Source organism: Cetorhinus maximus, chromosome 31 (genome assembly GCF_964194155.1).
Source record: "Cetorhinus maximus chromosome 31, sCetMax3.hap1.1, whole genome shotgun sequence".
Taxonomy (NCBI): domain Eukaryota; kingdom Metazoa; phylum Chordata; class Chondrichthyes; order Lamniformes; family Cetorhinidae; genus Cetorhinus; species Cetorhinus maximus.
Genome location: NC_135909.1, coordinates 15503523 through 15520900, shown reverse-complemented (window position 1 = coordinate 15520900; position 17378 = coordinate 15503523). Strand labels below are relative to the sequence as shown.

The 17378-nt window shown below is 48.0% G+C and overlaps 2 protein-coding genes across 3 annotated transcripts in view; one reads left to right on the top strand and one right to left on the bottom strand.

Moving 5' to 3' along the window:
* LOC144670298 (uncharacterized) overlaps positions 1-17378 on the bottom strand; it is a 940207-nt gene that overhangs the window by 447171 nt on the left and 475658 nt on the right. The window lies entirely within an intron of this gene.
* Positions 6040-6712, top strand: LOC144670389 (histone H1-like). Its single transcript, XM_078532871.1, has one exon. The coding sequence runs from the start codon at positions 6040-6042 to the stop codon at positions 6706-6708; it is 669 nt and encodes a 222-aa protein (XP_078388997.1). The 3' UTR covers positions 6709-6712.

The following is a 17378-nucleotide window of genomic DNA, read 5'->3' as shown; positions in this document are numbered from 1 at the left end:
GCAGCTATCATCCCTCATGCCTAGAACTATTCTAGGAAATCTCCTTTACACTCTCTCAAAGACTCTCACATCCTTCCAAAAACGTGGTGACCAGACATGTAGGCAATACTCTAGTTGCAGCCTAACCAGAGCTTTATAAATGTTAAATATAACGTTCCTGCTTCTATGCTCAGTACCTCTGTTGTTGAAACCAAAGATCCCATTTGCTTTCTGAAATACACCCTCAAAATCTCCTGTCACCTTCAAAGATATAAAGATTCTTGGTCCCTCTGACCTTGCACAATTTTTAGAACTGGACCATTGTGTTCATACTGCCTCATTTCTGTTAAAATACAGCATTATTCCTGTGTGTGGGATTAATGATGTGTCTGTGCTACAATATCATTAAGATCTGAGACTGCAGCTTCTGCCTCTTCATGAGAATCTTTCTGGATAACACCAGAATTTACAAGGATTTCTGCAACTGATGCATTGTCTGTGTCTCACCGCCCTCACTCACTCTGTCTCTGTCTATCCCTCCACCCCCTCTCTCTTGAACTCCACATGAAGGTGCGATACTGTTGTTTAGTGACTGAGTGCACACAGTCTATCTTCAAATCACAGAATCACAGAATCACAGTGCAGAAGAAGCCCTTTGGCCCATCGAGTCTGCACCGACACGTGAGAAACACCTGACCTACCTACCTAATCCCATTTACCAGCACTTGGCCCATAGCCTTGTATGTTATGACGTGCCAAGTGCTCACCCAGGTACTTTTTAACGGAAGTGAGGCAACCCGCCTCCACCACCCTCCCAGGCAGTGCATTGCAGACCATCACCACACTCTGGGTAAAAATGTTTTTCCTCACATCCCCCCTAAACCTCCTGCCCCTCACCTTGTACTTATGCCCCCTTGTGACTGACCCTTCCTCAAAGGGGAAAAGCTGCTCCCTGTCTATGCCCCTCATAATCTTGTACACCTTGATCAGGTCGCCCTGCAGTCTTCTCTGCTCCAACGAAAACAACCCAAGTCTATCCTACCTCCCTTCATAACTTAAAAGTTTCATCCCAGGCACCATCATGGTGAATCTCCTCTGCACCCCCTCCAGTGTAATCACATCGTTCCTATAATGTGGCGACAAGAAATGCATAGTGGCCTCACCAAGGTTCTATGCAACTCCAACATGACCTCCCTACTTTTGTAATCTATGCCTCGATTGATAAAGGCAAGTGACCCATATGCCTTTTTCACCAACCCACTAACATGCCCCTCCGCCTTCAGAGATCTATGGACACACACGCCAAGGGCACTTTGTTCCTCAGAACTTCCTAGTGCCATGCTACTCATTGAATATTTTGTTGTAAAATTACTCCATCCAAAGTTTATCACCTCACACTTTTCAGGTTTAAATTCCAACTGCCACTTATCTGCCCATTTGACCATCCCATCTATATCTTCCTGTAGCCCAAGACACTCAACCTCACTGTTAACCACCCGGCCAATCTTTGTGTCATCCGCAAACTTAATAATCCTACCCCCCACATAGTCATCTATGTCGTTTATATAAATGACAAACAATAGGGGACAGAGCACAGATCGTTGTGGTACGCCACTGGACACTGGCTTCCAGTCACTAAAGCATTCTTCTGTCATCACCCTCTGCCTCCTTCAACTAAGCCAATTTTGAATCCACCTTATCAAGTTACCCTGTTTCCCATGTGCCTTTGCCTTCTTTATAAGTCACCCATGTGGGACCTTGTCAAAGGCTTTGCTGAAATCCATATGAACTACATCAACTGCACTACCCTCATCTACACACCTGGTCACCTCCTCAAATAATTCAATCAAATTTGTTAGGCATGACCTCCCTCTGACAAAGCCATGCTGACTATCGCTGATCAAAACTTGCCTCTGCAAGTGGAGGCAGATACTCTCCTTCAGAAATTTCTCCAATAGTTTCCCTACCACTGACGCGATACTCACTGGCCTGTTGTTCCCTGGTGTATCTCTACAACCCTTCTTAAATAGCAGAACCGCATTAGCTGTTCTCCAGTCCTCTGGCACCTTCCCCGTGGCCAGAGAGGAATTAAAATTTGGGTCCGAGCCCTGTGATCTCCTCCCTTGCCACCCTCAGCAGTCTGGGACACAAATCATCCGAACCAGGAGATTGATCCACTTTTGAACCTGCCAACACCACCAATACCTTGTCAATCGCTATATCAATTTGGTTAAGTACCTCGCAGTCTTTCTTCCCGAGTTCGATACATTCATCCTCATTCTCTTGGGTGAAGACGGACGTGAAGTATACATTCAAAACTCTAGTGATGTCCTCTGGCTCCACCCATGTAATGCCCACTTGATCCCATATACTATTTCCCTGGTTATCCTCTTCCCATTGAAATACTTATTGAATATCTTGGGATTTTCCCTTCTTTTACCAGCCAGAGCTCTCTCATATCCCCTCTTTGCTCTCCTAATTGCTTTCTTAAGGTCCACACTGCACTGTCTGTACTCCACTAATGCCTCTGCTGATTTGCATCCCTTGTACCTGCTAAAAGCCTCTATTTTCTATCTCATCTTAACCTGAATATCTCTGGTCATCTATGGTTCTCTGGGTTTGTTACTACTTCCTATCACCCTAAAGGGAACATATTGAACCTGTACCCTCCCCGTTTCCTTTATGAACACCCCCCACTGTTCCTCTGCAGATTTTCCCACAAGTGACTGTTCCCAGTCTATCTTGGCCAGATCTTGCCTTATTTTACTAAAATCCACTCTCCCCCAATCCAAAACATTTTTTTGCAACTTTTCGATTTCTTTGTCCATAACAAACTTAAACTGTACCATGTTGTGGTCGCTATCACTAAAATGCTCGCCCACCACTACCTCAGCCACCTGTCCAGCTTCATTCCCCAGAATTAGGTCCAGCAATGCACCGTCCCTTATTGGACCCACTACATATTGACCTAAAACGTTCTCTTGTACACATTTCAAGAAATGCACTCCATCCAAGTCCTTAACACTCTGTCTATCCCAATTAATGTTGGGAAAGTTGAAATCACCTAATATAATCACCCTATTGTCATTGTTTTTACCCACCTCCAAAAATTGTGCACATATTTGCTCCTCAATTTCCCGCTGACTATTTGGGGGTCTATAATAAACACCTAATAATGTGGTTGCCCCTTTTTTATTCCTAAACTCTACCCACAAAGTTTTATTCGATGCCCCCTCCAATGATCAAAAGTAAATTTTCCTGTGAACAAGAGAATAATTTAAACCAGTTATGGGTTAACACAGGCACAGCTGTGATTGGCTGCAACCTCCTGAATCTGGGGAACAGACACTGTGAGCAGCTCCGGTCTCAGAAGGTTTAACAGTTACTGAGCTGGGAAACAACAACTAGTTCCAAATAATCCACAGCACAGGCCGAGAGGAGAGGAAAGCCTGTCCTGGGAGCTGTAAATCTGAGACACAGTTTGTCCTGTCAACGTGTAGATATGAACAAAAATAAAAATACCTGGAAAAACTCAGCAGGTCTGGCAGCATCTGCAGAGATGAACACAGTTAACGTTTCGAGTCCGTATGACTCTTCAACTAAGAACTAAGTAAAAACAGAAAAGAGGTGAAATATAAGCTGGTTTAAGGGAGAGGGGATGTGGGACAGGTAGAGCTGGATAGAGGGCCATTGATAGGTGGAGATAGCCAAAAAATGTCATAGACAAAAGGTCAAAGAGGTGTTGAAGGTGGTGATATTATGTAAGGAATGTGCTAATTAAGGATAGAAAGCAGGACAAGCAAGGTACAGATAGCCCTCGTGCGGGTGGGGTGAAGGGAAGGGATCGAAATAGGTTAAAAGGTAGAGATAAAACAATGGACGGAAATACATTTAAAAATAATGGAAATATGTGGGAAAAGAAAAATCTATATAAATTATTGGGGAATAAAAACAGGGATCGGAAAGGGGTTGGGGATGGAGGAGAGAGTTCATGATCTAAAATTGATGAACTCAATATTCATTCCAGAAGACTGTAAAGTGCCCAATCCGAAGATGAGGTGATATTGCTCCAGTTTGCGTTGAGTTTCACTGGAACAATGCAGCAGGCCAAGGACGGACATGTAGGCATGAGAGCAGGGTGGAGTGTTGAAATGGCAAGCGACAGGGAGGTCTGGCTCATGCTCGCGGACAGACCGAAGGTATTCTGCAAAGTGGTCACCCAGTCTGCGTTTGGTCTCTCCAATGTAGAGGAAACCGCATTGGGAGCAACGAATGCAGTAAACTAAATTGAGGGAAGTGCAAGGGAAATGCTGCTTCATTTGAAAGGAATGTTTGGGCCCTTGGATGGTGAGGAGAGGATAAGTAAAGGCACACGTGTTGCACCTTCTGCAGTTGCATGGGAAGGCGTCGTGGGAGGGGGTTGATGGAGGAGTGGACCAGGGTGTCCCGGATGGAACGATCCCTGTGGAATGCCACCAGCGGGGGGGTGAATGGAAGATGTGTTTGGTGGTGGCATCATGCTGGAGTTGGCGAAAATGGCGGAGGCTGATCCTTTGAATGCGCAGGCTGGGGGGGTAATAAGTGAGGACAAGTGGGACCCTATCATGGTTCTGGCCGGGAGAGGAAGGTGTGAGGGTGGATGCGCGGGAGATGGGCCGGACACAGTTGAGGGCCCTGTCCACCACCGTGGGTGGAAAACCTTGGTTAAGGAAGAAGGAAGACATGTCAGAGGAACTGTTTTTGAAAGTGGCATCAGAACAGATGCGACGGAGGCGAAGGAACTGAGAGAATGGGATGGAGTCTTTACAGGAAGCGGGGTGTGAGGAGCTGTAGTCGAGGTATCTGTGGGAGTCGATAGGCTTGTGATGAATATTGGTGGACAATCTATCACCAGAAATTGAGACAGAGAGGTTAAGGAAGGGAAGGGAAGTGTCAGAGATGGACCATGTGAAAATGATGGCGGGGTGGAAATTGGAAGCAAAATTAATAAATTTTTCCAAGTCCAGAGGAGAGCATGAAGCAGCAACGAAGGAATCATCGATGTACCATAGAAAAAGTTGTGGGAGGGGACCGGAGTAGGACTGGAACAAGGAATGTTCCACATACCCCATAAAGAGACAGGCATAGCTGGGCCCCACGCGGGAACCCATAGCCAAACCTTTTCTTCGGAGGAAGTGAGAGGAGTTTAAGGAGAAATTGTTCAGTGTGAGAACAAGTTCAGCCAGACGGAGGAGAGTAGTGGTGGATGGGGATTGTTCGGGCCACTGTTCGAGGAAGAAGCGGAGAGCTATCAGAACATCCTGGTTGGGGGATGGAGGTGTAGAGGGATTGGGCGTCCATGGTGAAGAGGAGGCGTTTGGGGTCAGGGAACTGGAAATTGTTGATATGATGTAGGGTGTCAGAGGAATCACGGATGTCGGTGGGAAGGGACTGGACAAGGGGAGAGAGAATGGAGTCAAGATAGCAAGAAATGAGTTCCGTGGGGCAGGAACAGGCTGACAGTGACATTGTATCAGCGAGAGTGTGTTGAAGGGGCGGGCGGGTTAGACTAATGTCACTGTGTTTGTGTGTCCGGCCTCAGCGCCAGGTTTCCGAGTCATTCTTGTGTAAAATCACAAGATTTCCCTGCAATTGGATCGCGATGCTCCCCTGCTCAGCCCTGAAGAGAGAATTTAAGGCAAAGTTTTCATTTATTTCAAGATTTCAGTGGAAACACAGAGAAGAAGTCAGCGCTCGGCTGAGAGGGCGCGATCAAAGCAGCAAAGAAACGGGTTTAAATCGAAATTGCTGCATTTAATTCGGATGGAACATTCTCGACAACAAAGATTCGGATTTTGTTAACAGAAGGAAGCGAGTGTGGGAATCTGAAATGTCTAATTTGAAGTGGAATTGGGGAGTTTATGAGGAGAGAGAAACACAGAGAGGCTGAGGAGCCGGGAGCAGACAGCAGGTTGTCTCTGCCCCGTCCGCTCTCTGTGTTTAAGTTGCTCTGAGCCGCCACCACTGGTTTCATTTCTGATCCAGTTCTGACTGTCAGAGATTTTCCACACAGTCTCGGATATGACTGATACTGCAGCCGCCGAAACGGCTCCTCCAGCCGCCACCGCTCAAGTCAAACCTCCCAAGAAGAAGAAGGCGGCTTCCCGATCGAAGGCAGCCGGTCCCAAGTTAGGCGAACAGATCCTCAAGATTGTGGCGGGGTGCAGCGATCGCAAGGGGATGTCCCTGGCCGCGATAAAGAAAGCTTTGTCTGGCAGCGGTGTCGATGTGGGGAAGCTCGGCTCCCAGATCAGGCTCAGTATCAGGAGGAAGGTGGAGAGCGGCTCCCTGGTGCAGGTAAAGGGACAGGGCGCCTCCGGCTCCTTCAAAATCCCTAAGAAGGAATCCCAGGGGAAAGTGGGAAAGAAGGAGAAGAAACCAACAGCCAAGAAATCTTTAGTAAAGAAACCAGCGGCCAAGAAGGTGAAAACAAAGAAACCAGCAGCTAAGAAATCTCCAGCCAGGAAAGTAGCAGCCAAGAAATCCCCAGCGAAGAAAGCAACAGTCAAGAAAACAAGCAGCAAGAAGGCGGCAACTCCAAAAAAGGCGGTGAAGAAAGCAGCGCTGAAGAAAAAATCTCCCGTCAAGAAGGTCACGGGCGGAAAGGCTTTAAAAAAAGTGGATAAATCGAAGGCCAAACCCAAAGTGAAAGCAGCAAAGGCTAAGAAAGCAGCGCCAGGAAAGAAGTGAAACCAGCCGAGCAAATTGTAAACCTCTGAACACAAAGGCTCTTCTCAGAGCCGCCCACGTCTCTCAGGAAAGAGCTGATCCCCGAATCAAATGTTCCTCTCCCGGCGCTGGGAGCAGGTTTCACACTGAAATGATTTATATTAAATTGAAAATTCCCGGTATCTCACTGACATGCACTATACCCATCCCCTCCCCCACTCTGCAATAAAACAGAGCGGTGTCCGTGCCCCATTGTAACTGGGGATTTGTTCAGCTGCTCTGTCAGTTTCTGCTCCTTCCCTTTTCACAGATTCAGGGTGTGTGTAAGACAGTTACCCGGGCGGAGAAACCCCGCGTTACAACTCAAAGCCCAACACATGAGTTTGTCTAATTCAGCTGGAGTGAGGTGTCGGTAAACTGCTCAACCCGCCTGGAGGGGAGGTGTGTGGGGATAGAACAGAAGCTGGGAGTGAAGTGGAAATAGGCGGATTTGACAGCATATAGTGTATGTACTTGGGCGGGAATATTACTGAATTTTAATTGTAAAGCTCTTTATTTAAAAGCTGCGGGTTTTTAGAACCGTTTAATTTGAAGCTCCAATCTATAAGCTTTGTGCCGAGCGCTGTGTTAACTTCCATTGTCGATAATTTAAAAACAAAGTCGTTTCTAGCAGGGAGGAGGCGGAGTTGGATTATCATAGACATTCCTCTGTTCTGTCTGTCACTCAGTCTCCTCCCCACCCCGCCTCTCACTCTCTGCCCCTTTCTCAGTCAGGTCGGGGCGGGCTGTATAAAAGAAGAACCGAAACAGCTGATTTCTCATATTCTGCAGCGCTCTGAGTGTAGAATCATCATGTCTGGCAGAGGGAAAGGAGGCAAAGGACTGGGGAAAGGCGGAGCAAAGCGGCACCGCAAAGTGCTTCGTGATAATATCCAGGGCATCACCAAACCAGCAATCCGCCGCCTGGCTCGCCGTGGCGGTGTCAAGCGGATCTCGGGTTTGATCTATGAGGAGACTCGCGGGGTGCTGAAGGTTTTCCTGGAGAATGTGATCAGGGATGCGGTCACCTACACTGAACACGCCAAGCGCAAGACGGTCACTGCCATGGATGTGGTGTACGCTCTGAAACGCCAGGGCCGCACTCTCTATGGTTTCGGCGGCTAAACCATTCGACCCTTTTTACCGAACACACAACAAAGGCTCTTTTAAGAGCCACCCACCGCCTCACAGAGAGAGCAGAGACCTGGGAGCGGGAGCTGGGATGGGCTGTGATCGGGAATGTTAGTGTCTGATTTGTTCTGGCGGGGAATGTACTGAGAATCTCAGTTTGCTCGTTGTTTATTTACCCGGATGCCACATTCTGTACTGACACTGAAAAGTCTCTCCACTGCTTCACATTTCCGAAAGGTTTTGTTCTAGATGAATAATGGGTCGGATAATAATGACAGGATCCGGCGGTTCCTCTGACATCAGCCGTTCAATCCGTCAGTGGAGTTGAGGTTACAATCAGATCAACCATAATCTCACTGAATGGCGGAACAGGCTCGATGGACTGAGTGGCCTCCTCCTCCTATTCCCAATATTCGCACGGATGTCCGTCAAGACTCAGACCGGAAACAGGGGGAGCTTCGAGCCGCTCCCGTTCCCGCTCTTTATCGGAATGAACAGCCCAGAATGAGGGCAATGGGAAGGGGTCTGATGCCCCCAGCACCGTTTCTATTTTATTACCCATTCCAGCCCTCTAAGCGAGCGGCGATTTTAAAGGTTGGTTGTGCTGTATGGAGCAATGTTCAATTATTATTATATTAACAATTCAGTTATTGCCTGGGAAACTCAGCACTGACTTTACACAGTTCAAACAACAGACTGGTGTTTCTGTCCAAAAATGAGCAGATTCACCAGGATGATGCGGGGTTTACAAATTGCCGGGTCAGGTTACATGAACTGGAATTTCATTGGGGTTAGGAAATAGTGAGTGAGTGTGAAAAATGGTATTTATAATTTTCAAAAAAGGGAAGAACGAAGTCTATTGTCGAGACGGGAAACGGCTGTAAAAAAAGGCGGAATTTTTAAATGGACAATTAAAAACAACTCGACCAATGAGGACCTGAGCTGCCAGGGATTAATTCATTGGTTCGATTTTGGACGCAACTGCCTGGGCGTAAGGCTGCAGCCAATTACTGTTCGGGGCGGTTCCTCACAGAGTCTAAAAAGGCGGATTGTCGAGCAGATTGTATTAATAGTCCTTGTAACTCTGACTGGTGAATCTGTTCAGAAAATGGTCAGGAGTAACTCTCCTTCCTCGACTTTCGCCGCTTCTTGCCGCCCTTTGCTACCGGTTTCTTTAAGGCTTTCTTGGCTCCCTTCTTGGGAGCTGGTTTCTTCTCATCAACCATCTTCAGTTTCAGACACAGAAATAAACCAAACCCCTTCCGAGCGCCGATTAAATAGACAGTCTCCCAGATCTATGTTAATGAAGGATTGGGAAAAGATGACTCTGAATGGACAGTTTAAAGGCGGAACCAGCCTCTAAGTATATAATTTCAGGATTGGAAATGGAAACAGGCCAATCAGATTGTGATTTCTCGCCCCCACTCCTCCTCCCGACCCGTCATCAGCCCATTTACTTTGGTCAGGAAATACATTTTACAAAGACTCTCTCCAGCCCCAGTTCCACAGTGTTTTACTATACATCGGGGAATGTCGCCTGATTGTTTTGCGAGGGTCCGTTCTCCACAGAGAGAGACTATACGGGAAAGCGGAATTCCATCTGTAACAGAGAGCCCCTGATAATGTGTGCGAGTGTGGGATTTACTCACTCTGATACTGTGAATGAGTTTGGGATTTATTCACTGTTTGTAAGGCCGTGCTACAGTGAGAGAGTCTGGGATTCATTCTGTGCTTGTCAGTCTCTGGGACTGAAAGTGATTGTTGCTGTCGTTCTGTGTCTGACTGTGATAGTGTTTGAGACTCATTGTGCATCTGTCAGTTAGCAGTGCCTGTGAGTGAGTGGGGCTTTCATTCAGCACCTCATCTTCCGACCAGGCACTTTACAGCCTTCCGAACTGAATATTGAGTTCAACAATTTTAGATCATGAACTCTCTCCTCCATCCCCACCCCCTGTCCGATCCCCCCCCCACCTTTTTCCCCAATAATTTATATAGATTTTTCTTTTCCCACCTATTTCCATTATTTTGAAATATATTTCCATCCATTGTTTTATCTCTACCTTTTAGCCTTTTTCGATTCCTTCACCCCACCCCCACTAGGGCTATCTGTGCCTCGCTTGTCCTGCTTTCTACCCTTAATTAGCACATTCCTTAGATAATATCACCACCTTCAACAACTCTTTGCCGTTTTGTCTGAGATATCTTTTTGTTATCTCCACCTATCACTGGCTCTACTTGTCCTACCCACGCCCCTTAAACCAGCTTATATTTCATCTCTCTTCTATTTTTACTTAGTTCTGTTGAAGGGTCATTCAGACTCGAAACGTTAACTGTGCTCCTCTCCGTAGATGCTGCCAGACTTGCTGAGTTTTTCCAGGTATTTGTTTTGGATTTCCAGCATCCGCAGTTTTTTGCTTTTATCTTAGAGTTTAATTGACTGCCACTTCTCTTCAAGGAATGCCTACCTTGAAGAAGTTGTGCTCTTCTCTCCGACAGGATTTTCGTATCTCTCTCTTGCCTTGTTCACCTTCATTGCTTTCCATTTCTCTCCTGGTGTTTGACAAGGTGTTTACCAAAACTCGCTTCCACAGCCATATTTCCTTCCTCATTGACTGTCTCCGTCTCCGACTTACCCCATGTGGATTTCAACTTAAGTTCCATCCCTTATGTTTCAAACCCACCCAGGATTAAAGGTATCTCCGGGACATACAACGCTCCTCGGACTGCTGTTCTCGTCGCATTCTGAGATCTACACTCAGTGCCATGTGCCGCCATATGAACACACTTGACCTCTTCCTCCAGCAGCACCGCCGCACTCTTTTTCTAAGCTGCGCATATCCCCAGTTTCATTTTATTCTTCGTCTCATCCGACGCTTCAACAAGAAACTTTGTCTTTTTCTTTCAGGCGCATAGGAACGCAAGCTCCAACAACTCATTGACACCAACACCCATCCAGGACCCTCAACCGTTGCCTGTCCCTCTGTCCCTATCCCGTCTTCCAATGGCAGCCCCGGCCGTGTATTCACCATACCCCTGACCTTCCCCTCTCCGTCGCTGAACGTTCAGTGCTCAGCAAAGGACTTAATTTCAGACCCTTACGCCCTCATCTCAATGAATCTCAGGCTCGGCACGATGCTGAACTCTTCTACCGCTGCCTTTGTCTCCGTGCTCACTTCTTTGGGCAGGGGTCCTCTCCCCATTTAATGGATCCTTTTACCTGCCTCCAATATTCTCCCTCCACCTGGATGCCTCCCTCTGGATTCTTAGCTTCTCTTGATCTTTTGATTGAGAACTGTTGGCGTAACATTAGTCGTCTCAATTTCTCTGCCCCTCTCACCCACTCTAACCTATCTCTCTCTGAACTTTCTGCACTTCGTTCTCTCAGGTCCAACTCTGACATTGTCATCAAACCCACTGACAAGGGTGGTGCTGTTGTTGTCTGGCGCACTGACCTCTACCTCACAGAGGCTGAGCATCAACTCAAAGACACTTCCTCCTACCACACTTGGACTATGACCCTACCACTGAACATCAAGCCAGTGTTTCCAGGACTGTTACTGACCTCATCTCCTCTGGAGATCTTCCTTCCACAGCTTCCAACCTGATAGTCTCCCAAACTCAGATGGCCCGCTTCTACCTCCTACCCAAAATCCACAAACAGGACTGTCCCGGCACACCGATCATGTCAGCCTGTTCCTGCCCCACGGAACTCATTTCGTGCTTTCTTGGCTCCATTCTCTCTCCCCTTTTCCAGTCCATTCCCACCGACACCCGTCATTCCTCTGACACCCTACCTCATATCAACAATTTCCAGTTCCCTGGCCCCAACCGCCTCCTCTTCACCATGGACGTCCAATCCCTCTACACCTCCATCTCCCACCAGGATGGTCTGATGGCTCTCAACTTCTTCCTCAAACAGAGGCCTGAACAATCCCCATCCACCACTGCTCTCCTCCGTCTGGCTGAACTTGTTCTCACACTGAACAATTTCTCCTTAAACTCCTCTCACATCCTCCAAATAAAAGGTGTGGCTACGGTTACCCGCGTGGGCCCCAGCTATGCCTGTCTCTTTATGGGGTATGTGGAACATTCTTTGTTCCAGTCCTACTCCGGCCCCCTCCCACAAGTCTTTCTCCGGCACATCGATGATCAGTTCGGTGCTGCTTCATGCTCTCATCTGGACCTGGAAAATTTATTAATTTTGCTTCCAATTTCCACCCCTCCATCATTTTCACATGGTCCATCTCTAACACTTCCCTTCCCTTCCTTGACCTCTCTGTCTCAATTTCTGGTGATAGACTGTCCACCAATATTCATTAGAAGCCTACCAACTCCCACAGCTACCTCGCCTACAGCTCCTCACACCCCGCTTCCTGTAAGGACTCCATCCTATTCTCTCAGTTCCTTCGCCACTGTCGCATCTGTTCTGATGATGCCACTTTCAAAAACAGTTCCTCTGACATGTCTTCCTTCTTCCTTAACCAAGGTTTTCCACCCACGGTGGTTGACAGGGCCCTCAGCCGTGTCCGGCCCATCTCCCGCGCATCCGCCCTCACACCTTCCTCTCCCTCCCAGAACGATGATAGGGTCCCCCTTGTCCTCACTTATCACCCCACCAGCCTCTGCATTCAAAGGATCATCCTCTGCCATTTCCGCCAACTCCAGCATGATGCCACCACCAAACACATCTTCCCTTCACCCCCCCTGGCGGTATTCCGCAGGGATCGTTCCCTCTGGGGCACCCTGGTCCACTCCTCCATCACCCCCTACGCTTCAACCCCAACCTATGGCACCTTCCCATGCAACCGCAGAAGGTGCAATACCTGCCCCTTCACTTCCCCTCTCCTCACTGTCCAAGGGCCCAAACACTCCTTTCAAGTGAAGCAGCATTTCACTTGCACTTCCCTCAATTTAGTCTACTGCATTCGTTGCTCCCAATGCGGTTTCCTCAACATTGGAGAGACCAAACGCAGACTGGGTGAGCGCATTGCAGAACACCTTTGGTCTGTCCGCAAGCATTACCCAGACCTCCCTGTCGCTTGCCATTTCAACATTCCACCCGGCTTTCATGCCCACATGTCCGTCCTTGGCCTGCTGCATTGTTCCAGTGAAGCTCAACACAAACTGGAGGAACAGCACCTCATTTTCTGACTAGGCACTTTACAGCCTTCCGGACTGAATATTGAGTTCAACTATTTTAGATCATGAACTCTCTCCTCCATCCCCACCCCCTTTCCGATCCCCCCCCCACCTTTTTCCCCAATAATTTATATAGATTTTTCTTTTCCCACCTATTTCCATTATTTTGAAATATATTTCCATCCATTGTTTTATCTCTACCTTTTAGCCTTTTTCGATTCCTTCACCCCACCCCCACTAGGGCTATCTGTGCCTCGCTTGTCCTGCTTTCTACCCTTAATTAGCACATTCCTTAGATAATATCACCACCTTCAACAACTCTTTGCCGTTTTGTCTGAGATATCTTTTTGTTATCTCCACCTATCACTGGCTCTACTTGTCCTACCCACGCCCCTTAAACCAGCTTATATTTCATCTCTCTTCTATTTTTACTTAGTTCTGTTGAAGGGTCATTCAGACTCGAAACGTTAACTGTGCTCCTCTCCGCAGATGCTGCCAGACTTGCTGAGTTTTTCCAGGTATTTGTTTTGGATTTCCAGCATCCGCAGTTTTTTGCTTTTATCTTAGAGTTTAATTGACTGCCACTTCTCTTCAAGGAATGCCTACCTTGAAGAAGTTGTGCTCTTCTCTCCGACAGGATTTTCGTATCTCTCTCTTGCCTTGTTCACCTTCATTGCTTTCCATTTCTCTCCTGGTGTTTGACAAGGTGTTTACCAAAACTCGCTTCCACAGCCATATTTCCTTCCTCATTGACTGTCTCCGTCTCCGACTTACCCCATGTGGATTTCAACTTAAGTTCCATCCCTTATGTTTCAAACCCACCCAGGATTAAAGGTATCTCCGGGACATACAACGCTCCTCGGACTGCTGTTCTCGTCGCATTCTGAGATCTACACTCAGTGCCATGTGCCGCCATATGAACACACTTGACCTCTTCCTTCAGCAGCACCGCCGCACTCTTTTTCTAAGCTGCGCATATCCCCAGTTTCATTTTATTCTTCGTCTCATCCGACGCTTCAACAAGAAACTTTGTCTTTTTCTTTCAGGCGCATAGGAACGCAAGCTCCAACAACTCATTGACACCAACACCCATCCAGGACCCTCAACCGTTGCCTGTCCCTCTGTCCCTATCCCGTCTTCCAATGGCAGCCCCGGCCGTGTATTCACCATACCCCTGACCTTCCCCTCTCCGTCGCTGAACGTTCAGTGCTCAGCAAAGGACTTAATTTCAGACCCTTACGCCCTCATCTCAATGAATCTCAGGCTCGGCACGATGCTGAACTCTTCTACCGCTGCCTTTGTCTCCGTGCTCACTTCTTTGGGCAGGGGTCCTCTCCCCATTTAATGGATCCTTTTACCTGCCTCCAATATTCTCCCTCCACCTGGATGCCTCCCTCTGGATTCTTAGCTTCTCTTGATCTTTTGATTGAGAACTGTTGGCGTAACATTAGTCGTCTCAATTTCTCTGCCCCTCTCACCCACTCTAACCTATCTCTCTCTGAACTTTCTGCACTTCGTTCTCTCAGGTCCAACTCTGACATTGTCATCAAACCCACTGACAAGGGTGGTGCTGTTGTTGTCTGGCGCACTGACCTCTACCTCACAGAGGCTGAGCATCAACTCAAAGACACTTCCTCCTACCACACTTGGACTATGACCCTACCACTGAACATCAAGCCAGTGTTTCCAGGACTGTTACTGACCTCATCTCCTCTGGAGATCTTCCTTCCACAGCTTCCAACCTGATAGTCTCCCAAACTCAGATGGCCCGCTTCTACCTCCTACCCAAAATCCACAAACAGGACTGTCCCGGCACACCGATCATGTCAGCCTGTTCCTGCCCCACGGAACTCATTTCGTGCTTTCTTGGCTCCATTCTCTCTCCCCTTTTCCAGTCCATTCCCACCGACACCCGTCATTCCTCTGACACCCTACCTCATATCAACAATTTCCAGTTCCCTGGCCCCAACCGCCTCCTCTTCACCATGGACGTCCAATCCCTCTACACCTCCATCTCCCACCAGGATGGTCTGATGGCTCTCAACTTCTTCCTCAAACAGAGGCCTGAACAATCCCCATCCACCACTGCTCTCCTCCGTCTGGCTGAACTTGTTCTCACACTGAACAATTTCTCCTTAAACTCCTCTCACATCCTCCAAATAAAAGGTGTGGCTACGGTTACCCGCGTGGGCCCCAGCTATGCCTGTCTCTTTATGGGGTATGTGGAACATTCTTTGTTCCAGTCCTACTCCGGCCCCCTCCCACAAGTCTTTCTCCGGCACATCGATGATCAGTTCGGTGCTGCTTCATGCTCTCATCTGGACCTGGAAAATTTATTAATTTTGCTTCCAATTTCCACCCCTCCATCATTTTCACATGGTCCATCTCTAACACTTCCCTTCCCTTCCTTGACCTCTCTGTCTCAATTTCTGGTGATAGACTGTCCACCAATATTCATTAGAAGCCTACCAACTCCCACAGCTACCTCGCCTACAGCTCCTCACACCCCGCTTCCTGTAAGGACTCCATCCTATTCTCTCAGTTCCTTCGCCACTGTCGCATCTGTTCTGATGATGCCACTTTCAAAAACAGTTCCTCTGACATGTCTTCCTTCTTCCTTAACCAAGGTTTTCCACCCACGGTGGTTGACAGGGCCCTCAGCCGTGTCCGGCCCATCTCCCGCGCATCCGCCCTCACACCTTCCTCTCCCTCCCAGAACGATGATAGGGTCCCCCTTGTCCTCACTTATCACCCCACCAGCCTCTGCATTCAAAGGATCATCCTCTGCCATTTCCGCCAACTCCAGCATGATGCCACCACCAAACACATCTTCCCTTCACCCCCCCTGGCGGTATTCCGCAGGGATCGTTCCCTCTGGGGCACCCTGGTCCACTCCTCCATCACCCCCTACGCTTCAACCCCAACCTATGGCACCTTCCCATGCAACCGCAGAAGGTGCAATACCTGCCCCTTCACTTCCCCTCTCCTCACTGTCCAAGGGCCCAAACACTCCTTTCAAGTGAAGCAGCATTTCACTTGCACTTCCCTCAATTTAGTCTACTGCATTCGTTGCTCCCAATGCGGTTTCCTCAACATTGGAGAGACCAAACGCAGACTGGGTGAGCGCATTGCAGAACACCTTTGGTCTGTCCGCAAGCATTACCCAGACCTCCCTGTCGCTTGCCATTTCAACATTCCACCCGGCTTTCATGCCCACATGTCCGTCCTTGGCCTGCTGCATTGTTCCAGTGAAGCTCAACACAAACTGGAGGAACAGCACCTCATTTTCTGACTAGGCACTTTACAGCCTTCCGGACTGAATATTGAGTTCAACTATTTTAGATCATGAACTCTCTCCTCCATCCCCACTCCCTTTCCGATCCCCCCCCTTTTTTCCCAATAATTTATATAGACTTTTCATTTCCCACCTATTTCCATTATTTTTAAATATATTTCCATCCATTGTTTTATCTCTACATTTTAGCCTTTTTCGATTCCTTCCCCCCACCCCCGCTAGGGCTATCTGTACCTTGCTTGTCCTGCTTTCTACCCTTAATTAGCACATTCCTTAGATAATATCACCACCTTCAACACCTCTTTGTCCTTTTGTCTGTGACATCTTTCGGTTATCTCCACCTATCACTGGCTCTACTTGTGTCCCCCCCCCGCCCCCCGCCCCACCCTTAAACCAGCTTATATTTCACCTCTCTTCTATTTTTACTTAGTTCTGTTGAAGGGTCATTCGGACTCGAAACGCTAACTGTGTTCCTCTCCGCAGATGCTGCCAGACTTGCTGAGTTTTTCCAGGTATTTTTGTTTTTGTTTCATTCTCTCCCTCTGACAGACGCCAAGTCCGGAGAGGAGAGGTGGACCCTCAGGGCCTCCAGGCGGTGGAGTTCAAAGTGACATCACGATTCAAAATATGACGCAGTAAGTAGGTCAGGTAAGTACTTCTACTTATTCTATTAATTAAACTGCTGCAGTCCATCAGTTTAAACAAAATAATGTGAGGACTTTGGACTGTAGTTGGAGTGGAATAAGGACCCTAGTGTAATTAGTATTCTTTAAAAGGGAGTAACTAACAAGCTTAAATTAAAGGGAACAGAAGGCAGCAGCGCTCACACCCGCGATATGCTCCTCCTGTGCTATGTGGGAATTCATGGACACTTCCAGTGACCCTGGTGAGCATGTGTGCAGGAAGTGTGTCCAGCTGCAGCTACTGGCTAACTGCATTTCGGACCTGGAGCTGCGGTTGGATTCACCTTGGAGCATCTGTGATGCTGAGATTATCGGGGACAGCACATTCAGTGAGGCGGTCACACTGCAGGTTAAGACTGAACAGGCAGAAAGGGAATGGGTGACCACCAGGCAGAGTAGAGGGA

Coding starts and splice junctions, on each gene's coding strand:
- LOC144670389 (XM_078532871.1), top strand. CDS start 6,040: ATGACTGATACTGCAGCCGCCGAAACGGCTCCTCCAGCCGCCACCGCT.